This window comes from Ornithorhynchus anatinus, chromosome 6 (assembly GCF_004115215.2).
Source record: "Ornithorhynchus anatinus isolate Pmale09 chromosome 6, mOrnAna1.pri.v4, whole genome shotgun sequence".
Lineage (NCBI taxonomy): Eukaryota > Metazoa > Chordata > Mammalia > Monotremata > Ornithorhynchidae > Ornithorhynchus > Ornithorhynchus anatinus.
In genome coordinates this window covers 22,293,066-22,319,189 of record NC_041733.1, presented here as the reverse complement: position 1 = coordinate 22,319,189, position 26,124 = coordinate 22,293,066, and the positions used below count along the sequence as shown (strand labels likewise).

At 59.3% G+C, this 26,124-nt stretch overlaps 1 protein-coding gene across 2 annotated transcripts; it reads left to right on the top strand.

Annotated features, from left to right (window-relative positions):
• The first annotated feature begins 84 nt into the window (after positions 1 to 84).
• Positions 85 to 25,590, top strand: MBD1 (methyl-CpG binding domain protein 1). 2 transcript variants are annotated; one of them, XM_029067540.2, is made up of 21 exons: positions 85 to 425; positions 7,050 to 7,183; positions 9,194 to 9,308; positions 9,674 to 9,882; positions 11,469 to 11,554; positions 12,060 to 12,100; positions 12,563 to 12,706; positions 12,990 to 13,118; positions 13,943 to 13,990; positions 15,085 to 15,171; positions 15,507 to 15,572; positions 16,177 to 16,239; positions 17,681 to 17,731; positions 18,470 to 18,556; positions 19,258 to 19,296; positions 21,475 to 21,639; positions 22,159 to 22,341; positions 22,608 to 22,796; positions 24,421 to 24,561; positions 24,777 to 24,923; positions 25,038 to 25,590. In XM_029067540.2, exons 2-21 carry the CDS (start codon positions 7,050 to 7,052, stop codon positions 25,512 to 25,514), a joined length of 2,601 nt encoding a protein of 866 aa, XP_028923373.1. In that variant the 5' UTR covers positions 85 to 425; the 3' UTR covers positions 25,515 to 25,590. The 2 variants fall into 2 exon arrangements, with proteins under 2 accessions (XP_028923373.1, XP_028923374.1); XM_029067541.2 differs by lacking the exons at positions 15,085 to 15,171; positions 15,507 to 15,572; positions 16,177 to 16,239 and having other exon boundaries at positions 86 to 425.
• Positions 25,591 to 26,124: the final 534 nt, after the last annotated feature.

Below are 26,124 nucleotides of genomic sequence, written 5' to 3'. Positions count from 1 at the left end.
CGGCCGCCCTCGGTCGGCGGTTGTTGTGGCGGCGGCGGCGGCGGCGGCGGCGGCGGCGGGGGGGGGCAGGGCCGCCTGTGTGTGGAGGCGAAGCCCCGGCTCGGGCCTCGGGCTCGGCTCCGCCTCAGCGCCTGCGGGCGGGCGGGGTGCAGCGGGGGGCGGATTTCCGCTTCCGGCAGCGGCGCCCGCCTCAGCTGCGGGACCGGGAACGGCGGCCGTTGGCCGAGCGGAGGCGGCGGCTGAGGCGGTCGGTCTGTCGGTCGGTCTGTCGGTCGATCTGTCGATCCCGTGGGCCGCACGTTTCGGTCCGACGACGCCGCGGCGGCCCCGCCGGCCCGCCTTCCCCTCCGCCCCCATCCCCGCCCCCCATGGCGCCGCTGCCCTAGTCCCGGACCTTGGCTGCGCGACCCCCGGACCCCCGCACGGTGAGAGGCCCCGCGCCGGGACCTGTCGGTCCTCCGGGGCGGGGGGCAAAGAGAGGGGGGGGCGGACCCGGGACATCGCACCGTCCTTTCCCCGCGCTTAGGCCGGTCCTTGCACCTACCCAATAAAGAAGGAAGGACTGACAAGGGAAGGGGCCTCGACCTGCGTGGACCCCCGGCGTGGGGGGGGGGAAATCGATCGATCGATCCCCCGCCTGCCCGGCGCTGTCCCCAGCGCTTGGGGCGGGATGAGAGCGGCAGCCCCTGCCCGCGACGAGCTTCCCCCGTCGATGAGGCCGTGTTGGCGTGCGGGCTTTGTCCCCGGCCCCGAGGGGCGAGGAGGGCCACGCTCAGGGCTTAGCGCCGTCGGGGGGGCGTGCGATAAAGCCCCAGGCAGCGGGGAGTGGTTCCCCATCTTGAAAAGGCCAAGTGTGGTGCAGCGGGGCTCAGGGGAAGGCCCCCGGAGTCGGAGGTCATGGGTTCGAATCCAAGCTCTGCCACTTGTCAGCCGGGGAGGGGGCGACTGTGGGCCGGGCCTCCGGGCCTCAGTGACCTCCTCTGGAAAATGGGGGTTGGAGACCGGGAGCCCCAAGCGCGACCACCCGATGACCCCGTATCCCCGCCCAGCGCTTAGAACAGTGCTCTGCACGTAGTCAGCGCCTCACAAATACCCACATGATTACGTGGGGGTGTTTGGTGAGCCATCAGTAGCGGAGGAGGGGCCGCAGGAGAGGGCGTCGAGTCTCCTCCCGCCCCCCTCCAGGGCCCGGCGGACCCCCCCAAACTGGCCTCCTGTAGAGTTTAAAATCGTCTGGAGGTCGCAGCTACCGCTGCCCATCTGAAAAATCATTTCATTGGAGCTGAAAGCATTTCATCCCCCCCCCCCCCCCCGACCTAACTCCTCCCAAGTTTGATGTTTCAGCGGGGCTCAGTGGAAAGAGCCCCGGCTGGGGAGTCAGAGGTCACGGGTTCGAACCCCGGCCCTGCCACTTGTCAGCTGGGTGACTGTGGGCAAGTCACTTCACTTCTCTGGGCCTCGGTTCCCTCATCTGGAAAATGGGGATGAAAACGGTGAGCCTCACGTGGGGCAACCTGATCACCCTCTATCTACCCCGGCGCTTAGAACAGTGCTCTGCACCTAGTAAGCGCTTAACAAATACCGACATTATTATGTTTCAGCGGGGCTCAGTGGAAAGAGCGCGGGCTGGGGAGTCAGAGGTCACGGGTTCGAATCCCGGCCCTGCCACCTGTCAGCTGTGTAACTGTGGGCAAGTCATTTCACTTCTCTGGGCCTCAGTTCCCTCATCTGGAAAATGGGGATGAAAACTGAGCCCCACGTGGGACAACCTGATCACCCTCTATCTACCTCAGCGCCCAGCGCTTAGAACAGTGCTCGGCACATAGTAAGCGCTTAACAAATACCAACATTATTATTATTATTAGAACAGTGATCTGCACATAATAAGCGCTTAACAAATACCAACATTATTATTATTATTTTGGTTCCCCTCGGGGCATTATTTGTCCAGGCTGAGCAGGGGCCTGCAGAGCCCGAGGGGGCTGTGACTTCTCGCCCTGGGATGGGGAAAGTCCTGGGTAAGGAGGAGATTTTGAGTGGGGAATTGGAGCTTCGCTAAGCGGGGAGCCGGGAGATCTCGCTAGGAAGGCGACTGATCTGGGGGTCTTTCCGAATGGTGGAAGGAGAGGGATTTGCAGTGGGAAGATGTTGGGGCGGCTGTGGGTTCTCCTCCTCGAAAGTGGGGAGAAGGGAAGATAAGCCAGCGATGGCGAGGGGCTTGGGACGGTGGAGCCGAATGGACTCTCGTCCCTACGCTACTCACCTAATTCCTCAGGCGAGATGGGTGCCCTCTGTCCCCTGCTGGGACCGGGACAACCAGCTCGACAGGCTCCCAAGCCCTAGGTGGCCTTGGCCCCTCGGCTCCTCTCATAGGTTCCCCGGCGAAAGCGCGGCCTGGCACGGGAGCGTCGAAGCCCGTCCTCCCTCCTACGGCGTGGCGTGGTGGCCGGAGCACGGGCCTGGGAGTCAGAAGCTCCGCCGCTTGTCCGCTGCGTGGCCCTGGCCCAGGCACTTCTCTGGGCCTCAGTTACAACTCATCTGTAAAATGGGGATTGGAGATCTCCGAGGGTCACACGGGACAGGGACCGTGTCCAATCCGACTGGCTTGTTTCCACCCCGGCACTTAGTTCAGTGCCCGGCACGTAGTAAGCGCTTAACAAACGCCACGGTTCATTATAAACGATAATGGTAAGGACAGCCGTGGTGTATGTTAAACGCCTTGCGACAAGCACAGTATGAAGCACTTAACCAGATGGGACGGTCCCTTTCCCACATGGCGTTCACAGAGTAAGATGAGGAAACCGAGGCTCAAGGAAGTTGTGACTGGCCCGGCTGGCGCGTGGCGGAGCGGGGATCAGAACCCAGGTCCCAGGCCTGTGTTCTTTCCACTAGACCACGCTGATTCAAAAAGATGGGCCACTTCGCGACAACACAGGCCTCCTGTTTAACAGAGTATCGAACCAGCGGGCTTGGCTCTTCTGCCCGATTAGGGGGACCGGCCAGTGAGCCCAGTGTGCTCAAGACTCAGAGCCGAAGAAGACGTTTGTACATTTCAGTCAGGACAGGGAAGTCAGGCAGACGGAGAGTCCTGCCCTCAAGGAGTTTACACTCTGGGGGAAGGACGAGGGGGTGAGGAGGTCAGATGTTAAAATACATTTCAAATAGGGGAAGCTGAAGAGTATAAGGAGATGGGGCCGGGGGTGAAGAAGAACTTACCCAAGTGCATAGGTGACACAGGAGGGAGGACCAGTAGGATGGGGAAATGAGGGGTCAGTCAGGAAAGCTTGCCGTCCTCTAGGCCGTAAGCTCGTTGTGGGCGGCGAACCGTGTCCGCCAACTCTATTATATTGTACTCTCCCAAGTGCTCATTGTAGTGCCCTGCACACAGAAAGCACTCGATAAATAAGATTGATTGGAAGGGCTCTTGGAGGAGCTGTGACTTGGAAATGGGGAGAGAGATTGGACTGTCGGATATGAAGGGGGCGGCGGTCCCAGGCCAGAGGCAGGACGTGGACGAGGGGTCGATGGCAAGACCGACGAGCTCAGGGTACAGGGAGTAGGTTGGCATTAGAGGAGTATAGTGTGCTGGTTTGGGTAGTAGCAGATGAGTGAAGTAAGAAGAGAGCTGATTGAGTGCCTTAAAGCTGAAGGCGAGAAGTTTCTGTTTGAGGCCGAGAGGGATGGACAACATTGGAGGCTTTTCAGGCATGGGGAAATGCGTACAGAACTTTTTTTGTAGGAAAGGGATCTGGACACAGAGCGAAGGGGGAGAGTGACGGGGTGAGCGAGGGGTTGGCGGTGGACGAGATGAGAGCAGGGTAGAGTGGAGAAGCAGTGTGGCCCAGTGGATAGAGCATGGGCCTGGGAGCCAGAAGGACCTGGGTTCTAATCTTGGCTCTGCGGGTTGGCTGCTGGGTGAACTTGGGCCAGTCACTTAACTTCTCAGTTCCCTCATCTGTAAAATGGGGATTAAGACTGTGAGCCCTATGTGGAACAGGGCCTGTGTCCGACCCGATTATCCAACCCCAGCGCTTAGAACAGTGCTTGGCACAGAATAAGCACTTGAATACAACAGTTGCCGAATTGTACTTTCCAAGCGCTTACTACAGTGCTCTGCACACAGTAAGTGCTCAATAAATATGATTGAATGAATGGACACAGTTATTGTTATTACAGTAAGAAAGGGAGCTTGGGGTGCTTGTAGTCTGTGAGCTCCTTGTAGGTGGGGATCGTGTCTACCAACTCATTTGTATTATTTTATCCTCAGCGCTTAGTACAGTCCTCAGAACACAGTAAGCACTCAATAAATACCATTGATTGTTTGGAGCCACCAGCAGTGGGGACTGGAGTGTACAGTGGGTGAAGAGAGATGATACCTAAGGTGGAGAAAACTCGTGAGAAGCTTCAAGGGATTTTTTATTTGATGTGAGAAAGCACTCAGTAAACACCATTGATTGAGTGATTGATCGTTCGGCCCGGCATTGCTGGTTTTGGAGTCTCGGAGCCAGAGCACGGGCCTGGGGGTCAGGGAGAGGGAGAGCAGTGGGGTGAGGCCAGAGGCAAGGAGACCCTCAGGGTGGCCACGCTGTGATCACGGTAAGCAGCCTAGCCAAGTGGCTAGAGCACGGGCCTGGAAGTCAGAAGGACCCAGGTTCTAATCCCGGCTCTGCCACCTGTCTGCTTTGTGACCTTGGGCAAGTCATTTCACTTCTGAGCCTGAGTTACCTCATCTGTAGAATGAGGATGAAGACGTGAACCCCTTGTGGGCGGTGACTTTGTCCAACCTGATTAGCTTGTCTCTGCCCCAGTATTTAGAACAGTGCTTGACACATAGTAAACGCATAACAAATAACAACAGCGTGGCTCAGCGGAAAGAGCCCGGGCTTGGGGCGTGGGAATCAGAGGTCGTGGGTTCTAATCCGGCTCCACCACTTAGCTGTGTGACTTTGGGCAAGTCACTTAACTTTGCCTCAGTTACCTCATCTGTAAAATGGGGATTAAGACCGTGAGACCCATGTGGGACAACCTGATTACCTTGTATCTACCCCAGCCCTTAGAACAGTGCCTGGCACATCGTAAGGGCTTAAGAAATACCATTATTATTAAATACCGTTATTATTGTTGTTGTTTTTGCCCTGGAACTAAGGTGGTGGTCTTCCCGGTGGGGTGGGAGGGTGCAGAGCTGGGAAATGTTTTGGAGGAAGAATTGGCAGGATTTAGGGATGATTGGGTTCTTAGTCGAGTGCTTCACACATCGTAAGCCCTTACTAAATGTCAATACTATCTATCCAGCAATCAGTGGGTATTTATTGAACTCTGAATTCAGTGCCTGGGGGCGTACAGTCTAGCAGAGTTAGTAGATTGATTCCCTGCCTGCAAGGAGCTTTGGTCCAGGTTTGGCCCAGTGGGAGGCGGCCCACACCTGTGGGGCTCGGTGGGGGTTTCCGACCCCGCACTGGGCTTGAGCAGGCAGTCTTCCTGGACGGGGCGGACCGTGTTGGCCGTTGCAGCAGGTTTTTGTCTCGGAGCCCTCACCCAAGCCAAACGGGAGGTTCTCCCCGTTAACTTCTCCCCTGTCCTCCGCTATCAAGGCTAGTGGGGAGGGCCGGGACCTCTGTTCAGGAGCATTTTGAAGCCTCTGATTAGAAGAAGTTTCAAGAGGTTGTCAGGATTTCAGTCCCCTGCCCCTCCCACCACAGGAGTCAGGCTAGCAAAGGCTTTTCTTAACTGATAAGGCATTGAAAGACGCGAGCTGGGTTTCTTTCCCTCTTCTCTTGGCATTGCCGGCCCTCTCGAGGATGGGTGCCCAGGCAACGGTCTCTGGGCCGGAGGCTTATCCAGAAAGGTGCTCTCCTTGCTGGGGTGAGATTGGACGCACGCGATTTCCTGTTCCTTCTTTCCAGGAACCCTGACTATCAGGAATGCTACTTTTGGACCGGTTCAGGGGAACTGAGCAGCAGAACTCCTGGGAGAAGCAGCATGGCCTAGTGGATCAAGCATGGGCCTGGGAGTCAGGAGGACCTGGGTTCTAACCCCGGTTATGCCACTTGTCTGTTCTGTGACCCAACTTCTCTTTCCCTCAATTATCTCATCTGTAAAATGGGGATTAAAACCGTGAGCCCCGTGTGAGACAGGGACCGTGTCCATCCCGATTAACTTGTATAATAATAATAATTGTGGTATTCGTTAAGAACTTACTATGTGCCAGGCACTGTACTAAGTGCTGGGGTGGATACCAGCAGATGGGGTTGGGATATAGTCCCCGTTCCATGTGGGGCTCACAGTTTTAATCGCCATTTGACAGAGGAGATAACTGAGGCACAGTTATCTAATCCCCCGATTAGACTGTAAGCCCGTCAAACGGCAGGGACTGTATCTGTTGCTGACTTGTTCATTCCAAGCGCTTAGTACAGTGCTCTGCACATAGTAAGCGCTCAATAAATGCTATTGAATAAATACTATTGAATGAAAGGCACAGAGAAGCGAAGCGGCTCGCCCAAGATCACACAGCTGACAGCTGGTGGAGCCGGAATTAGAACGCATGGCCTTCTGACTCCCAGGCCCGTGCTGTCTGTTCACTACGCCGTGCTGTATCCACCCCAGCGCTTAGGACAGTGCCTGGCGCATAGGCAGCGCTTAACACATACCATAAAAAAAAACCCCACCAAAAAGCAAAACTCCTGGTTTCAATGATTAGGTTGAGTAGGTTGCCCCAACCCGTTCAACCATGGGATCCCGGAAACACCCAGCTTCTCCTTCTCTACCCCTGCGCCCACCCACCCGCCCAGCCACGGGGCGAGGCGGGGAGATCTGGACCGAAGAGCAGCGTCGCTCCTCCCTTCCCTCCCCAGTCAGTGCCTGGTCCTGCAGCCGGGCCTAGTACTTGTCGGGCTTAGCAGGGGAAGGAGGACTGGATCTGGTGGGGGGCGGGTGAGGGGGGAACGGGAGTCAGGAGGGTCAGGGGGGTGGTAGTGAGCACCCTCCGGCTCACCCAGTCATCTTCCTCCTCCTTTTGCTCCTCCTCCCACCCCCCCGCCCCCTCGGCCTAGATGGCTCCTCTCCCTCCGGGACCCATGGTTGAGGACTGGATGGATTGCCCCGCGCTGGGCCCCGGCTGGAAGCGCCGAGAATCCTTCCGCAAGTCAGGAGCCACCTGTGGCCGCACGGACACCTATTACCAGAGGTAACCATCCCGGCAGGAGTGGGCAGGCCGGGAACGGAAACTTCCTGGAGCCGTTCCACCATCCGATCCGGGACTGAGAGGCGTTCTTAAGAAGTTGGAATGCCTAAGTCTTTACACGTGCCCGTGGGCCTCAGCTCCTCCCCCGCCTGGCGCTGCAGCTTGGAATCCCGCAGAGTCGGGGAGTACCTCTCTCCCACGTTGCAGATCCCCTCTCCGGCTCCACCCGCTGCGAGAGCCCCGAAGTCAGCTGGGCCACGGGGCTCTGTCGGAGTCAGTGGGGGAGGCCGGCGCTGCCAAGGGATCGGGGCGACGAAGCTTCCGCCGGCGAAACCCGCGCGGTGGCAGCTGGAGAGGAAATGGATGCGGGAATCAAACAGTTGGCTAGCACCAAAGGCTGGGGGGTGGGGGTGGGTAGGGCAGGCAGCTCTGGGTGTCGGAGCGCTGAGAGGCAGAGGGCCCTAGTGCATAGACTTGGGTTCTAATCTCACCTCTGCCCCTCATCTGCTGTGTGACCTTGGGCAAATCACGCTTTTCTGGGCCTCACCTCATCTGTAAAATAGGGGTTGACTGCGATCCCCACCTGGGACATGGACTGTATCCAACCCGTTAGCTTGCATATACCTCAGGGCCAGTACCGTGCCTGGAGCATAATAAGCACCTAACAAAGCCAGAAAAGAATACCTCTGTGGCACTGGTGTTGCCCATGCGGCTGCCCAGTGAAACAGCTGGGCAGGGGGTCTCCTGGCCCAAACAACGCAGCCAGGCACTTCAGACAGCTCAGGGGAGGCATCTTGGCTAATCCAGGCTTCACCCTGGCTGATCTGAGTTGAGGGGGGGGTTTGTCAGGAAGGGAGAGTGCGGTGGAGCAGAGAGTCTCCGAACTATCCTCCTGTCGGGCTCATGCGGATCAGCCCCAGGTGCCCCAGTTAAAGAGGAAAAGGGTGGTCACCACCCAAAAGCCTTCCCTGGTGAGAAGCATGTGGTTCCGACGATGACGGTATCTACTAAGGGCTTACAATGGGCCGAGCCCCTCGTTAAGGGGGATCTCTAAGATCGTCGGATTGGACACAGTCCCTGCACCACACGGGGCTCAAAGTCTGAGAGGGAGGGAAGACGGGTGTTTTTAAACCCCACTAAACAGACAGGGAAGTTGAGGCACTTGCCAGAGGGCTCACGACAGACCGGAACCTGGGTCTCCCGTCTCCCAGGTCTCCCAGGGGATCACCTCTTTCCCTTAGGCCACACAGCTTCTGGGAGAGGCGAATGAGTTGGGCAACATCCTTTTGCCTATCCCGGCCAGGTAGTGACCTGGCTGGGCGGAACCCTCTGCAGAGCTGTAGAAATGGCTCCATCCCTGCCTGCCCCATCCACTGCGTCAGGGGGCGGGGGAGCGTGCCACCTCGCGGGCCCCCGAGCCACCCTTCCTGGGAGTGCTCCCTTTCGGAGGATTAACTAACCGAAAGAGATTCTCAGATTTTAGGATCTCACAGGAGACAAAAACCAAACTGCTCGACTCCTCCCCTGGCAGCATCCATCCCCCCAGGCCTCCACACAGTAATTATCGCCTTCTGAGCAGCGCAGAGCAGGCCCTGGATGCTCCTCTCCACCCGGTCTTCATGACTTTTGGGAAAAGAGCCAAATGACTCTCTGGTTGTAAGACTACCGAGCACTCGGCAGCCAGTAACTATCCCTTCCCGCCCCCCCAACCAGCCAAGCTTTTTGGGAGGGTCTTGGGAAGCCATCACCCCCAGCAGCCAGGGTAGATAGGGAATTGGGGACTACAAATCTGCCCTGGTCCCAAATCTCCTTGGAGGCCCTGAGATCCTCGCACCACGGGGATCACCCGCAATGGACTCCCCCGACGGTGCGTTGATTAAAAAGGAGGCATCTTTTCCTTTCTTCTGCTTTCCCTTCTCCCTCATTGCCTCCCAAGTGCCTGCCCTTCTCTAGTTTGGGCAGCCCATCTGATTCGGGGGGGTGGTTGGGATTGAGTGGTGCATCTCTCTGCAGCCCCACTGGAGAGCGGTTCCGCAGCAAGATTGAGCTGACCCGGTTCTTGGGCCCGGACCAAGACCTCAGCCTCTTCGACTTCAAGAATGGCGTCGTTCTCTCCCCGGATGTCAAGGTTCGATCTCCGGGTCTCTGGGAGAGGGAGGATGTGGGCTTCCCCGAGGCAGGCTGGAGGCAGGACCTGCCCCCTCTGGAGCTCAGGTTGGTCCCATTGTCCTTGGCTCTAAGGAGCCAGGGAGCTCTAAGGAGCGCCTGCCTTGGCTTTCCTCTTCTTTCATCCCAAACCCAATGCTTTCCCCATAGGCTGGCTCACTAGAATCCAGATCCTTATTCCTGCAAGAAGAGTTTTGTTCCTCCAGGACTTGTTGTTCCTGTCCCGACCCCAGGTCCTTTGAGAGGAGGGAGGGAACTCTCCAGGGAGTCACCTGGGTTTCTCTCCAGGTTGGACTCACCTCTCCCTAAATGCCATTTTCCCCTCAGGCCCAGCCCTCTCCAGCCCAGGATCCCCCCTCCCGGAAGGGGAAGAAACGGCTGCCCAAAGCTGAGGAAGAGGAGGGCAGCAATGAGGTGGAGCTCAAGAAGCCACTGCTCGAACCCCCAGCAGCCCCTGCTCCTCAGGAGACTCCCGAGCCTCCAGTTGTGGATACACCCGAGCCTCCAGTTGTGGATACACCAGACACTCTGATTTTGTGAGTCAAGTTCCTGGCCGGGGGTGGTGGGGGGCGGCGGGGCCGGTCACTTGTACAGGGAAACAGCTGCACAGCATTCCTGAGGGAGTACCCGGAGTGGGGGCGGCGACTGCCATTTCGACCCTCTGGTCACCAAACCTCAGGCGTTTGAAGCTGGACAATTGTTTCGGCCCCCACCTACCCAGCCTCCCTCCCTCCCACATGCCCAGCCCAGAATCTCCAGAAGCTGGCCGAAGTGCACTGGGTCATTTTTGAAGTCTACTAAATGATGACGCGGGCGAAGATCAGGACCCCTCTCCCTACAGAGATGTCCTACAGTTCAGAGAAGACGTTGCCGCCAATAGGAGTGTATCGCTGGTTTGAGTGCCAGGCTGAGAATGGGTTGTACACGGTATCTCTAAAAATCTAGGTGTCTCTAAAAATCTAGGGATTTGTTCTAGTCCCTTGCACTTTGTGGGGTGCATTGCCCAGGCCCTAGGGATTAAGAGGAAGGAATGCCTGCCGCCCCCCACCCCCAGCCTGCAGGACATGCTTTTGAGTTGCTTTGCAGTAGTGGTAGTGATTTGCACTGAGCTTTGCACATTTTCTCGCCCGATCCCCTTGTGCCTTTGCCAAATCCCAAAGCCGCGGGCCCGGGGGCATAGGGAAGCAGCGTGGCTCAATGGAAAGAGCCCAGGCTTGGGAGTCAGAGGTCATGGGTTCTAATCCCGGCTCCACCGCTTGTCAGCTATGTGACTTTGGGCAAGTCACTTAACTTCCCTGTGCCTCAGTTCCCTTATCTGTAAAATGGGGATCAAGACTGGGAGCACCACGTGGGACAACCTGATCACCTTGTTTCCCCCCCCAGCGCTTTGAACAGTGCTTAACAAATGCCATCATTGTTATTATTATTATCCTGAAGTTTGGAGTTGGTAGATTCAAGACCCTCAAGGGAACATTTCCGCACTCAGCGGCCATTAAGTGTGTAACGTTTGTTCCTGCAGGAAATTCGGCAAGCGGAAAGTGTCACAAAAGTTAGAGAAGCGTTTGGGTAAATGAGAACCTAGATGGTCTGTGGTGGTTTAGTAGAGGGAAAGGTTAGACAGTGCATCTTTAACCAGGCCTTTGGATGCGAGAGAGCCATTGTGCCATGTTAATCCCAGCATCCTTTTGGGTGCTACTTGGAGAAACAAAATTCTGTACTGGATGGGCCTTCAGGCTCAGTTAGGGCATTGAGGTTTCTGAGAGAATTTCCGTCCTAAGAGCAGCTCAGAGGCTGGGTGGCAGCATCCTGGTTTATTGTCCTGAGCCCCTAAACTTGGGGCTTCTGGCTCTACTCTTTTATGTGTAGGAAAAAGCTGAGTCTCCCTAGGAAGAAGGTTAGGGAGCTGGCAGGAGAAGGCCCGTGGGCTTCTAGATAATTTTTCCCTGGGCATTGTTCCTTGTGGGCCAGCTGTCCCCTGAGTCTAGGACCACTTCACTCTTCCCCGTGTTGTCTGGAGGGTACTGGACCGAGCCATCTAGGGCCAGGGCTGTCTTCCAAGTTGCGGCCCTCCCCCCGACCGAGGTGGCGGGATCCTAATTCTCCCGGGCCGTCTCTGTCCCAGACGCTGTGAAAACTGCAGAACTTGGTTCTCAAGAGGCAACATCGATCGCAATCGGCGCTTCAAGTCTCTGTGTTCAGAATGCCGAGGTAGGTGTGGCCAGGGGCAACCAGGACCCCAGTACAGAACAAGGACTGATCTCCTTGGCTGAGTCAAGTCCTGGAGCCGAACCATTGCCCCATCTTAGTCTTTTTGTGACTGGGCCCATCTTCTTTTCTCCCTCATTGCTTCTCTGGGTCCTTCCATCTCTGTGTGTCTGTATGCCCCCCCCCCCCCTTTCTCTCTCTCTCCCCTCATCTGTCCCTGACAGCTGTCTCCCGTGTATGATTGAGACTGGATGAAGCCAGAGTGGCATTAGGACAAGGGAGGGAGTTCTAGAGAAGGGGTTGCCATTTGGGATTGGTTTTATCCTCTTGTGGTCAGAGTTGGAGTGGGACATTGGGTGAGCAGCTCTCCTTTCCTGCTGACTCTTCCTCCACATGTTCCTGACGGGCCGATGGGTCCTCACTGTAGAGCCGGTGGGGTTGCGGGAGGAGCCGGAGCTCGGAGATCCCTGCTGTCCCATGGCCTTCACACTGCCCGTTTCTCCTTCAGCCCAGAGGAATGCCTTCAACCGGGAGCAGAGGATGTTCAAGGTATGCATCCCTCTGTCCTGCCGTGCCTCTCCCCAGGTTCCTTGTCATGGGAGGAGTGGGCCTTTCCCAGAGGATTTGGGTGGCAGGGAACAGGAAAGAGGCCAGGGCTTAGTTGCAGGAAGGGCAGGGAGGAGCCCTGGGGCAGCTGGAGACCTGAGGGACGTAAAACGGAAGAGCTCTTGAATGAGGAGCGGAGGTGCAGGGCGCCCATTCTCGGCTTCCTCATCTTGGATGGGGGTTGGCTCCCTGGGCCTTAGATTCTTGGGGCCCGAAAGGGAACGGGATGGGGCAGGGTGTCCGAGGAAGGAGCCTGGCGGGAGGGTTGTGGAAAGTAACACAGGCATTTTCAGCACCCCTATGGGGCTGGAGTGATCGGCTAGATATTCTGCTGAGGAGAACCTGTGGAGCTGATGGCACCCCCCTCGCTGGCGCTCTCTCTTTCTCTCTCTCTCGCTTCCGTAGCGGGTGGGCTGCGGGGCCTGCGAAGCTTGCCAGGAGACCGAGGACTGCGGCTCCTGCCCTCCCTGCGTCCTGCGCCTTCACAACCCCGAATCCCAGCTCGTCTGCAAGTGTGTCCGGCGCCGCTGCCTCAAGATCATCAAGCGAGTAAGCGAACGGCTCCCGGCCCGCCGCGGCCGCCCCTTTCCTCGTTGAGGCCCGGCCTCCTAGCGGCCCTCCCCCTTGCGACCCCCTGGGCTCTGTCGCGCCCCCCCCCCCCCCCCCCCCCCCCCCCCCCCGAGCTGGAGGCGGCAGCCCTCCAGAGGGACCCAGGTAGGGCTTAGGTAGAGTGGCGGCCGTCGGGGACGGGGAGCGGGCCTGCCCTGTCTCTACTACGGTAGTGGAGCGGAGGCAGTTGAGCAACACCTGCCTGCCTCCCTTCCCCGCCCAGGGCTTCGGTTGTGGCGTCTGCCAGGGCTGCCAGACCAAGGAAGACTGTGGCACTTGCCAGATCTGCCTTCGCAAACTCAAGCCCGGGCTCAAGCGCCAGTGGAAATGCCTCCAGCGCCGCTGCCTTAAGGTGAGGGAGGCCCAGGGAGAAAGGGAGCGAGGGTTGGGGTGCCGCTTACTACCTCATCGCAGCCCAGAGAGGGCGCTAAAAGGCTGCCTTTTCCTGGACTTTCCCAGATCTGCAGAGCCGACTTCTGCTCCTCCAAATGGACTCTGGTCTCCCTTTTCCCGTGCTCAGGTCCCCTTGTCGCACACCATTCCTGCCTTTCGATTCAATTTCCCATCTCCCCGCTCCCGATCTCCCCGCCCCCACCGTCCTCGGCCATAGGTAGATTTATCACATTAGCCTTGGTAGGCATGGATTGCTAGCCTTGGTCAGGGTCTCCTTCCCCAGGCGTAGATCTTGCTCGCAGCTGTCACGACGCTCCCTCCTTCCTCATTCCCTCTCCCTCGTCCTCCTCCCGTCCCACCATTTTCTCGATGAACAGCTACCGCCAGAATAGATCCATTGTTCCGTGCGGTTAGGGCCGTGGGCAGCTGCCCAAGCAGTTTCATCTGCACTTTGAAAAGAGCCTGAGGGTCACTGCGTTTCTGGGCCGAGGTACCCTCAGCTACCGCCACCCACCCCGCCTGCCCTGAGCCGCTTCCACCCGGAGGCCCGGAACCTCCCCCGCGGTCACCTCCCCTGCGTTCCCTTAACCGAGAGGCTCCGGGGCCGGAAAGGTCTCGGTCTCGGCCCCATTTGGATCTCAGGCCACCCCGATAGAGTGGAGGACTCGCCGGCTCCACCCTGATACTGAACCGCGGTGGGACAGAGAGAGGCCTGCGGGTCAGGGACGGGGAAAGGTTCGAGGGTCTGTTCCGCTGTGGCTGATAGCATCTCTTCTCTTCTAGAAACGGTTAGCGGCTGGCTCAAAAGGCATAACCTCCAAGAAGCTCCTGGTAAAAAGCTCTAATGTGGCCGTTGGGCCTCTTCTCCCAGCATTCCTTTCACCTGTTCTTTCCCCCCCAACTCCCTCTTTTCACTGGGTTCCCAAGAAGTCACCTTGCTCAGGTGTAAGCGAGCCTTCCGGGATGTGGATACGGTTGTAGGCAGGGATGGCAGCTGTGGTGTATTCTGGGGGGTCAGACTCTTTGTGGGAAGTCGGGCGGGGATGTGGATCAGGGGTCCTGGTGTCGAGGGTGAGCGGAAGGCATTTAGTTGACGGGAGCTGGTCGAACCCCCTCCTGGGAACTGCCTTCAGTGGCAGAGAGGATACCCTCTCCAACTTCCCAGAGCTGACCAGGCGAAGCCTCTCCGGTCTTGGTCTGCCTCGTGAATGCTTGGGTTGGCAGTGCCACATCAGGGTGGTGTTTCTTGTCCTGTGAGGCCAGAGGGTTTGGGAGGAACAGTTCCTTGGGCCTGAGGGGTAAAGCTCTCTTCAGCCAAACAGCCCTGGTGACTTGCCCACCAAGTCCTTCTTCAGAGTCGATGGGCATTCGCTCCCTGGATCTGGTGTGGAGCCACAAGGACTGGGTTGATATTAAGCCGAAGCTTGCGACGCAGTGCTTGATTTAAATCCAGTTTGTTGTGGGGTGTTTCTGCACCTGAAAGGCTCCAGGGCCTTTGGTGGGTTGGGGTTGAGGGGAGGGGAGAGAGAGTGAGTGAGTGTGTGAGTGTGTGTGTGTGTATGGATATACACATACATTCCTGCACGCATGTACGTGCCCACCTAGCTTGCTCTGCTTGTGTCTGCCCAGCTGTTGCTCAATGTGTGAGACTGAATGGAGTGGCCCACGGCGCATTACTTGAGTAGATCCTTTATAGTGTTTGTATCTGCACCCACTGGCTTGTTCTTTTGGGGATGTGTGCCAACCCGGTCCCATGCCCACTATGCTCTCTTGGCCTGGCCTTTTCTTACTTGATGATTCCCTTCTCTCTCTCTCCTCTCTCTTTTCCTCTGGGTCTTTTTCTCCCTCCCTCTCTCTCGCTCTCTCTCCCTCCCTCCCTCTCTCTCGCACTCTCTCTCTCCCTCCCCCTCCCTCCCCGCTATCAGAATGGGGTGCCTGCCTCGAACCCTAAAGGCCCAACCAAACGCCGTCACCGGACCCCAGCCGAGGCCCCAGCAGCAGCTCCTCCTGCAGTGAGTCGCTCTCTCCCCGTCTGGTCTCTAAGCCTGTCACGTCTCGGGGAGCCGGTCCCCGCGGGCCTCGGGCCCTTTTCCTGCTGGAGAGGAATGACGGCCCTTTCCCCCGGGGGGGGAGGCCAGTTAAGAGGGCTGCAACAGAGGCCGGTTTGCCTGGGTGGGTGGAGACCGGGCCTCCTTCCCTTTCCCGGCTCCCTCGGGGGGCCGCTGGACAGCCTCGGGTCGAGCTCTCCCGACCAGATCCATGCCTGGCTCTGGGTCCAGGTTCAGTTTCTGCCCTGCTCTGGTTCCTTTTGCCTGACGTGCCTTCCAACTCTCCGTTCTGCTGTCAGGATGGGCCCCCTGCAAAGCCCCTGAGGGGCCGGGCTCGGCGCCGGACAAGACTCCCTACGGTGACAGTGAGTGACTCTGAGCTGGCATGCCGGTGGGCTGGGAAAGACCAGACGTCTGCCCGTGAGGGTGAGGGGAGGCGGGGCCGGGCAGACGAGCATGGACCAATTGGAATTTAGGTGGGAATCCGGGCTTTGGACCTCTGCCCTGGTCCTCCGTGGCCAGGTGACGGTGTCCGCCGCTCCAGATGCATCTTCTGACCCCGTCTAGAGCACTCTTTGCCGGGAACCGAGGCCCGGTCTGGTCTGCTTTAAGCCCACCCCCAACTCCTCCTAAGAGGGGGTGGGGCAGGCCCTGAAAATCCACAGTTCCCAACTCGGTCAGAAGAGGAGTTGGGTGGAGAGAGAAGCTCAGTAGAGCCCCTGCACGAATGCATGCGGGAGGGAAAGGGCGCCTGAGGCCCCACCCTAGGGGGTATTTCAAAGCTGGTCAAAGATGGGGCAGCTCTAGGGGCTGTCATCTCCCTCCTCTCCTCTTCCTTCTCCTCCTCCTCCTCCTCCTCGCCTCCCTCCTCGTCATCTTCCTCCTCTTCCCGTTTCTGCTTCCCCTCTTGTGAGCCCCTGCCCGTTCCCCACCGCGGCTCATCTCTCTCCCTCTTGCTCTGGCTGTCAGGAGGGTGCTCCTCCGAAGGCCCGGGGCCGGCAGAGAGGCACGGCGGCGGCGGCAGCTACAGCAGTGAGTGGATTTTAAACTCAAAATGTCTGGTTTGAAAGCTGGGGGCAGTGTCCTAACGACACTAAGGACCCAGGGGGCCCCTGCCCCCACACGTAAGTGAACCCGCTCACCCCCATCTCATGAAGACCGATCCCATCTCCTCGGTGTTCCGGTGCCACCCTGTGTGTGCGTGTGCGTGGTGTGGCTGGCCCGCGCTCCTCGTCTCCCATTGCCGTGTGGTCTGTCTGTTTTTGTCCCCGCCGTGGGCAGCATGCCGGCGTCTCCTCCTTGTCTGTCTGGCCGGGGCGGGGACTTGGGTGGGAGGGCAGGGGGAGGCCGGGGGAGGGAAAGAAGAGAAGGGATCTCTGGACCTCAGCCACCGGCCGGTGTCCCTGCGCTCTGGATCGGAGGCTGGCGGGGCAGGGAGTGTGCGTAGTGGATGAGGTGAAGGGTTTGAGCTGCTTGTTCTCTGAGGCTCTCCCCTTTCTTCCTTCCCATCTCTCCCCGGCTGCTCCTCAGTTTTCCTCAACTGCCTTTAAGGACTCTCACCGATTGGAGAGGCGATTCATTTGTCGCACAAGGAGCCCAAGCCCCGGTTGGGGCCGGGGGGACTGGGGCATCTGTCTTGGTTCTGTCTCTCCGGAATCTGTGGGTTCACTGTGAAATGCACTGTGGTCACTAAACTCATTCATTATCTGGCCCGTTTGGCAGATTTGCTTGGGACAGCTGGGAAGTGAATTCCGTTGAGCAGCCGACCCTCGCTCCTCGTGCTAATTCCGCAGTGTCAGAGCCGAGGTGGACAGCGGAGGACTGGGGAGTTTTGGGGATAAGGAGTTGGGGGAAAACCTCAGGCCCTGTGCTGGGCTCCATCCAGGGCCCCAAATAAGGGGTCTCGCCTTTACAGAGCCCAAGGGTTAGCATGGGGAGAAGCCACCGGTGGGGAGAGGAGCCCCTCAAGGTGTTGACGGGTTTGTTATTGGTTGTTGGAGAGTCGAGGTTGCCGCTTTGCCTGGTCTCTCTTCCCAGGTGCTTTTTTGGCCCATGGAAGGGGTGTTAATTTTGCGAAAGACTCTAGATCCGCCTAGGCCTCTTTGTTTTGTTTGACTCCTGCCAATAATTTTGACAGAGTCCCATCTGTGGGAATGCGCTCGGAGTCCCTCGGGCTCACCCAGACCCCGGTCCCGTTCGACCGCCTTGCCGAGCTGGGGCCTCCTTTCGGGGCCAAAGGGTACTGTTGGGGAATAGGGCCTCTGCAGCCCCCGATGCTGGACTTTAGATCTGGAGGCGGGGAATCCCAAGCGCTAGGGCCTCTGGGCTCAGTTGTGGGGGCCGGCAGCTGTTCCCTGAGACCTTGCCCCTTCAGACCTGGGGCCTCTGAGAACAGCTGGGCCTCGCCACTCCCCGCCGTATGTGCGATGCTGACTCTCTCTTCTTCTCCTGCCTCTGCTCCTTCTCTTTGCAGAAGTGGAAGCCGTCTCCTGACCTGGGCAGTGTCCCCACAGCCCGACTCAAAGTAAGTGCGGGCGGAGTGTGCGTCCCCTCCCCTGTCCAGGAGCTGTGGGGACTCTGATCACCCCTCTCCTGTCTGGGAAGGTCGAGGAGAGGGTCTTGCCGTTCCGGCCAGGCTCTGGCCTTCCCCGGGCACATCGTTCCCTGCCTGGAGTGCAGAGGAGCGAAAGGAGATGCCTTGGGCTAGGGATGGTTCTCTTTCATTCCGTTCGGGGCATGTTTCTGGAGCGTTGTGCCAGGCCCTTCGAATGGGAGGGAGGTGCGGAGGGTCCGGCGCGAATTCCTTGTAGGCTGGCCCTGAGGTGTGGAAGGTAAAGGCTGGGGGTCCAGTGGGGATTCCTAGTAGGCTGGCCCTGACAGTGACTTCCTCTAGAGCCAAGACAGCCTCTGCGTATGGGAAAGACGCAGGCTGGTGACTAGAATAGCCACCTCCCCGCCTCCAGCTGGGCCAGAGTCTCCAGCGAACAGTCTTCAAAAGGGTCAGGGTAACGTTGCAGCCTCCTCCTCTCTGTTCCTGCACCCTGGCCGCTTGAGGCATTCCTGAGTGGAGCCCAGGTGGATTTGGACCTGGGCAAGAGGAGGGTTTGTATGTAAAGATAGACGGGACAGTAGGCTTCCAGTTGAACCTGAGGAAAGCTATTGGTTCCTCATCCCACCTGACTCCAGGACTCTTTCCCCCTCCTCCAAACCCCATTGTGTTCTCTTCCCCACCCCCCCGCCCCCCGCTTCCCATTTTTTGCAGCGGAGACCCCGGAGCAAAGTAAAAGAGCAGAAGATTGTGGCCCGGAGGGCCCGTCCTCCTCCAGGTCCCCACAGCCTCTCAGAGCTGGTGAGCTTCCTCCCAACTGTTTGCGGAGCTTGCTCGCTCGCTCACTGTGGCTTGTTCTGCCCCGAGGTTCTGTCCCTCTGGCTGGGCCGCTTCCTCCATCAAGCTACCGGTGTGTGAGGGGGTGGGAGGTCGGCTGGCTGACCGGCTGGGCTGGCTCCCTGGCTGGGCTGGCGTGGGCTCTTTGGGCTGCAGGGGGATGCTCGGGAATATCAAAGTGCCTCACTCCAGGGGGGCTCTTAGGCGCCCCTCTCCCTCTCCGTGCGCTGGGGAGGGTGCCCTTTACGGGTCTGGACTTTTCCTCGAAGGTTGTCTCCTCCCAGAGTTCCTTGGGAATGGGGGGCAGGGGGAGTTTAGGTAACCAGCAAGGTTCTGTATTCTAGGCGGGGAACTGAAGAACGGGGCAGGGACCTAGCTTGGAAGCAGCAGGCCTGGGTGCAGAGCACATCTGACTCCCAGCCTCACTTCCCTTAAAGCACAGAGCCAGGGTTCCCACTGACTGCCCTGGCCCCTGGAATGGAAACTGACAGGGCCGGGGGCCCCTCCTCCCCTCTACCTATTCTAATGACAGCTGTCTGGGGGAGCCCACCTTCCTTCCTGAAGACTTTCCTCTCTGGCTCTGTGTAGACTGTAATATTTTAGTCAGCGCCTGAGTGGCTGGCTCTAGGAGACCCTTTCCCCTCCTCTTCTCTTCTCTTCCACAGGAGTGCCCTTTACCCTGTGCCCGGTTGGGCCTCCAGCTGGTGAGTTAATAACTAACCCCTGTCCCTCCCACCCCTGGCCCCGGGGCAGCCGAGCAGTGAGGCTTTGGGTCTGGGAAATGGGCTCAGAGGCTGGGGTGGCCAGAGGACCCAGTTGGACCTGTTCCCGGTTCCCCGATTGCCGGTTCCCATCCCGATCCCTCGGTGCTCCGGCGCGCCGTCTTCCAGCCCTGACGAGTCCGACGCGCCCTCCCCCCGGCCCCCAACCCTTCTCCTCCCCCCCTCCAATCCCCGTGGCCTTTCCCGTCAAGCGACTGGCACTGCAGATGCTCGTCTGCATCATCCCTGGTACCGTTCCCGTCCTCTCCTTCCCTCAGTCTCCACCTCTGATTTTGGAAAGTGCCGGGGGCGGAGCTTGGCGAAGACCAGCCAGAATGCTGTCATTGCTTCCAGTCGTGCCCCCTGGCAGAATCTCCCGCCTTTCTCAACCTTCCTTCGTTGGTTTAACCCCAAAGGTCGCCCCCAGGGCTTGCCTGGGTGAAGCAACGAGAGGGCAGCTATTTTGACACTGACCTCCTAAGGGCACAGAGTCCACAGTGTGGGCATATTCATTCATTTAATAGTATTTATTGAGCGCTTACTGTGTGCAGAGCACTGTACTAAGCGCTTGGAATACAATTCGGCAACAGATAGAGACAATCCCCGCCCAATGACGGGCTCACAGTCTAATCTGGGGAGACAGACGGATAAAAACAAGACAACGTAATCACGATAAATAGAATCAAGGGGATGGACACCTCATTAACAAAATAAATAGGGTAATAAAAAATATATACAAATGAGCACAGGGCTGAGGGGAAGGGAGAGGGGGAGGAGCAGAGGGAAAGGGGGCTTAGCTGAGGAGGGGGAAGGGGGAAAGGGGAAGGAGCAGAGGGAAAAGGGGGTAGCTCAGTCTGGGAAGGTCTCTTGGAGGAGGTGAGCTCTCAGTAGGGCTTTGAAGAGGGGAAGAGAGCTAGTTTGGCAGAGGTGAGAGAGGGCATTCCAGGACAGAGGTAGGATGTGGGCCAAGGGTCGACGGCAGGATAGGTGCCAACGGGGGACAGTGTGGAGGTGAGCGGCAGAGAAGCAGAGCGTATGGGGTGGCAAGTAGAAAGAGAAAAGGGAGGTGAGGTAGGAGGGGCAAGGGGATGGAGAGCCTTGAAGCCAAGAGTGAGGAGTTTTTGTTTCGTGCGGAGGTTGATAGGCAACCACTGGAGGTTTTTAAGGAGGGGAGTGACATGCCCAGAGCGTTTCTGTAGGAAGATGATCCGGGCAGCGGAATGAAGAATAGACTGGAGTGGGGAGAGACAGGAGGAAGGGAGATCAGAGAGAAGGCTGACACAGTAATCCAGCCGGGATATTATGAGAGCTTGTACCAGCCCGATAGCCGTTTGGACGGAGAGGAGAGGGCGGATCTTGGCGATATTGTAAAGGTGAGACCGGCAGGCGTTGGTGACGGATTGGATGTGTGGGGTGAATGAGAGAGCCGAGTCGAGGATGACACCGAGGTTGCGGGCCTGTGAGACGGGAGGATGGTCGTGCTGTCCACAGTGACAGGGAAGTCAGGAAGAGGACAGGGTTTGGCATTCTGTCAGTTCCTCCTAATTCGGGCCCAAGGCTAAATGTGGCCAAGCCTCGATGTGAATGTTGGTATGCGTTTGAGGCCAGGGGACTGAGTGTCGGGGAAGTCCAGGTAGCAAGTTGTATGACTCGAACCTTAAGGCTTGGTATGGAGCAGGTTGAGACCGGGGCGGGTGGCGGGGAGGTGAGGGGTGAGGGGCCCTGGGACCTTAAAGTGAGTTTGTGTGAGAGAAATTCTCTGAGTAGGTGCTTGGGGTGCGTGTCTGCCTGCCTGCCTATGTGCCTGGGCCATCTGCCCAGGACCAGGCTGTTGTGGGGTTTATGCCCCCTGGTTCTGCACGACCGGCCCTCTTCTACCTCTTCCTCCTCTTAGTCTGAGGGAACTTCTTGCTAAGGGCTCCCCCCGAAGCTGTCCCCTGAGCTCTCAAGGGTTAGAGAATCCGAGGATGTGAATGGTGGTTTGGGGCTAGTAGGCCGGCCCGGCCGGCAACCTGGACCTTCTGGGGACCGACGCCGGCCCTACTGCCTGGCCGGCCCCAGCGTCCACTTCCTGGCCGGGCGCATCTGACCCTTCCCCCCTCCCTCTTGCCCCCCTGCCAGCGCTGCTCAAGCCGTCGGCAGAGCCGAAAGTGTGGGGTGTGCCCGGCTTGCGTGCGCAAGGGGGACTGCGGCCAGTGCGACTTCTGCCAAGACAAGCCCAAGTTTGGCGGCAGCAACCAGAAGCGTCAGAAATGCCGATGGAGGCAGTGTCTGCAGTTTGCTATGGTTGGTCTTCCCTTGCTCCTTGGGACTCTTTGGGTGACTTTCAGGCGGCCCAGGGGTCGCCTGTGGGAAGGGCCGCCCTGCCCCCCTCCCCGCCCCCATCCCTCCAGCGATGTGTAGGGCCCAGAAAGGTTCTCATTTCCCCTCCCTCTCCTTTCTGAACCCGGTGGGAGTCCGGGCTGGGCCGGACAGTCGGGCCAGCCACAGGGACTGTGGTGTCTCTGTGGTGGAAGTGAGGGAAATGCCCTCGGTGTGAGGATCTGCTTGGGGAGCCGGTTCCGGGGGGAGAGGAGGATTGTCCAGCTGCCCCCTCTCTGGTCCTCTGAAAGTTTAAGCTCATGTTCTTCTGGGGTGAAACTGTTTAGCCCCATTCTGCTCCAGTTTCATTCATCCCTGGAATTTTTCCAGAGGCCACCGGACCTCCCCCCCACCCCACCGGAGTTTGCGGAGCTGTGTGGGGGGCAGGGCTGCCGAAGGGCCAGAGAGTATGGGCTCAGCCACCCCTCTCCTCTCTCCCCACAGAAGCGGCTACTGCCGGCGGTGTGGGGCAGCCCCATGTTGGAGGGAGGCATCCTAGCCCTGCCTCCGCGCCGGCCACGCCGCAGGAAGGGCATCTTTGCCAATCGTGCCCGCCGACCGGGCCGGACCAAGCCGAGGGGCCGCCGGACCCGGGTCCCAGAGGCACTGAGCAGCAACAAGCCTGAGGTAACTCCCCTCTCCCCACCACCCTCGTCCTGGGCACGCCCCCACCGAGGAGGAGCGCGTGGAGGGCTGGCGCACCCCTCCCCTAGGAGGGGGAGGGTCTAGGCCCAGACCCCCCTGGGTGCCCAAAGAAAGGTGCTCTGACTGTCACCCGATCCCGGTCCCACCCTCTCCCTGCGCGGACCTTGGGCCAGCTTGGCCATTTTTCTCATCCATGTCCCTGTTCTCCCCCCCGAGCTAACTTTGACCCCAGCCCCATCCTCCCCCAGGAGAAGGAACTGGTGCAGGGGGCCACAGTGCTGCTGAAGGAGGAGACAGGCGCCAGCCTCGTGCTGCCCCCGGGCACCGACCTGGTGTTCCTGCAGGAGCAGGAGGGTGTTGAGGGCTTCCCCGTGCTCGTGCCTAGCACCAAGCAGGAGGGCTCTCCTCTCCACGCTCCCCGTCGGATCCTCTTAGAGGTGAGCAACGTGCCGCAGGTCCACCCTCCGGGGCCCGGCGTTCCCCCTGCCTGCCTCGTGCTCGGTGCCCCGGCTGCCCGCCGGCCTTCTCTCGGGGCCCATTTGCCGAACACCCCAGCGTGGCTGGCTCTGTGCAAGGTCGGTCACGATCCCCGTCCCTTGCCTGCTCCGCTCTAGGGTGGGGGGGTGGGGGGAGGGGAAGAGGGGCGGGGGAGGGTAGCGTGGCAGGAAATCCATTCCGAGCCCCAGGATTTCCAACAGCCGTTGGTTGGGGCAACATCCCGGGGTAGGATTTAGAGTCGAGCCTTAGTGATGGGAGAGTGTGGCTGGGCATCATGGGGAGGTAGGAGGACAGGAAGCAAATAGCCACCTTGGACTGGCCTGAGTGAGGGGAAAGAGGCCCAGGGCGGAGTGATCTGAGGATCCTGAGTCAGACCAGATGGTACCTGTTGGCCCTAAGGTGGCAGGTGAGAGAAAATTTGGGCGGGACGGGTCATCTGAGGGGCGGGGTAGAGAGCCGACTGTGGGTCCGGTGGGGGGACCAAGCCCTGCCAGAAGCAGGGATAGAGAGGGTGGAAGGAGCTGAGCAAGGCAGCGTGGGAAAAGCCACCACAGCCCCAGGACCTCATGGAATCTGAGTGGGAAAAGGAGTTCTGCCCAGGTTTGGGTCACCCTCCCAGGGGGCCAGAGCTCGTGAGCCCCACCAAAAAACAATTCGGAAGGGCCCAGACACCTTCTTCCGGAATCTTTGGGGGCTGGGGATCTCAGATGAGCATCTGAGGCACTACAGTCCTTTATTAATAATAAGCACTTTCCATCTGTTGAGCACTGTACGAAGCACCAGGGTAGACACGGTTTAAGCAGATGAGACACAGTCCCTGTCCTACCTGAGGCTCGCAGCCTGCGGGGGAGGGACAACAGGTATCCTATCCTCTTTTTTACAGCGGAAGAAGCAGGCACAGCAGAGATGTTAAGCAGCTCACCCCAGGTCACACAGCAGGCAAATGGCAGATCTGGGATTAGAACCCATGTCTCCAGACTCACAAGGACTGCATGCGCTCCATTAGGCCGTGCTGCTTCTCGTGCACGCTCGAGGGGTCACGTAACCCTCCCGTGAGAATTGCTGGAGAGACTGGGGCCTGGTTTAGGAGGAATTTGGAGGGAAAACAAGAGGAATGATTAGACTCTGAAGAAGTCAGAGAGTGAACAGGCAGCCTGGTCTAGGTAAAAGAACACAAATCTGGGAGTCAGGAGACCTGACTGCTAATCCCGGCTTTGCCAGTTGGCTGCAGTGTGACTTGGGGCAAGGCACTTAACTTTTCTGGGCCTCAGTTTCCTCATCTGCAAAATGGTAATGAAATACCCATTCTCCCTCTCCCTTAGACCGTGAGCCCCAGGAGGGAACGGGACTGTGTCTGATCTGACGATCTTGTATCTACTCCAGTGCTTAGTACAGTGCTTGACAAATACCACTATGCTTCTAATAATATAATCATGATAGTAATAACGAGGTGTTGTCTAATTGGCCCACTCGGAGCACCCCCTGCCCACTCGGCATCATCATCTTGCACTGGGAGGCCTAGAAGGAACCCCTCCCCATCGCCGTCCTCTTCCTGCCCCACAGGAGTATGAGGTTCCCGGGCTGGAGGTGCTCATCGCATCCCCCCGGGTGAAGCAGGAGAAAGCGGAAAGCCCCGGGGACTGGGTCCCCGGAGCCGCCGCCGCCCCGGCCCCCGTCGGCCCTTTTCTCGGCCTCCCCCTCAAGGTACGTCTGTGGCGGCGGGGCGCATCACTCCGCCTCTTGGAGTCAGGTTTCGGGTTCAGGGTTCAGCTCCCGCCAGGCTCCGAGGTGCGTCGGGGAGGCGGGAGGTGGGTGCTTTCCGACTGCCTTGCCGGGCCGGAACTGTGGACGAAGGGATAAGATAATCTCCGCGCCCGGGTCCCGGGATTCCTATTAACTCTCTCGTTGCTCTCGTGCAGGCAGCGAATGGCCCCCAGAGGCCCTCAAAGGGAGAAGACAACTTTGTGGGGGAAAGCGATGGAGGTGAGGTGGAAGAGGAGGAGGAAGAGGAAGAAGAAGAGGAGGAGGAAGAGGAGGAGGAAGAGGAGGAGTCAGGCGCACCGGTGGTGAGTGGTAGAAAAGCAGGGTGGGGAGCTGTGCAGGGGTAGCCTGGGGTCCCGGGGTTCGCCGCCCTCCCGCCGCCCCCAGCCGCTCTGCCCTCCTCCCCCCCCCCCCCGCAGATCATGGAGATCTACAGTCTGGGCGGGGCCGCGGCCACGGGGCCCGGGGGGCTGGACAGCCTGCTGCGCGAGTTCCTGCTGGAGCTGAACGAGCTGCCGCTGCCCGCTCACTGGGAGGTGCTGCCGCCCCGCGGGCCCAACCTGCAGCTCGTGCAGCGCTCGGCCCTGTCCACCGTGGCCGCCGCCGTCATCCACATCCAGCCGGGCCTCTTCTTCCGCGTCGTGGTGCAGGATGCCCCGGTGCCCCCCACCCACGAGCTCTACACCAACCACCCGTCCCGCCTCACCACGGTCGACGAGGTGGTGGAGCTCATCTGCGACCTGGAGGCCTACCGGCTGTGCCCCGGCTGGCCCCGCGACCGGCCCGCCGGTTGGCCCCGCGGCCAGCGCTCCCCGGTCTGCGACGTTCTGGTCTACGAGGGACGTTGCCCCCGCTGCTGCCGCCTCAACCCCTGGCCCTCGGGGAGTCGTGACTGAGGCTCCGGCCTGGCGCCCCACCTCTGGGGCGGCCTCCCCCCCGCGACGGTCCCCCTCCCCCCTCCTCTCCCGCCCCCGCGCCAGCCTCCCCCCAGCAACGGCCTCGCCTCCCCCACCCCCCCACCCCCCACCGACCCCCGGTTCCCGTGCACTGAAACAGCTCCGGGCCAGTGACTCCCCTTGACCCAGGACTGTGGGCGAAGCTCTTGTGATACACTGGAAAAGCTGAGGTGGGGCAGTGAGGGAGGTGACTCCTCCCCCCCCCCCCCCCCCCCCCCGCCCTTTTCTCACCTCTCCCTAGCAGCCATTAGCCAACCTTGTTAATTTCCCCTGGGATAGGGCCAAGCCCTTCCTGCCACTATCTGCTCTCTCTCAACCAGCTCAGAGGAGGGAAGATCTGTGGGAATCCGGCACCCCCAACTCCCTCCTCCATCCCTTCCCCTCCCCCCAGCCTGGCATATGGGGGCGGGAAAAGGGGGACCAGGCCTGCATCCCCTGTTGTCCTCTTCGCTCTCTGACCCCTTCTCAGGGACCCGGGCCCAGGCCCACATGGGGGGCAGAGGGAGAAGGAGGGGACACGCACGCACGCATGCGCATACACACACACACT

Coding starts and splice junctions, on each gene's coding strand:
- MBD1 (XM_029067540.2), top strand. CDS start 7,050: ATGGCTCCTCTCCCTCCGGGACCCATGGTTGAGGACTGGATGGATTGC. Junction 12,101..12,562: donor GGGAGCAGAGGATGTTCAAG/GTATGCATCCCT, acceptor TCGCTTCCGTAG/CGGGTGGGCTGCGGGGCCTG. Junction 16,240..17,680: donor CGGCGGCGGCAGCTACAGCA/GTGAGTGGATTT, acceptor TTCTCTTTGCAG/AAGTGGAAGCCGTCTCCTGA.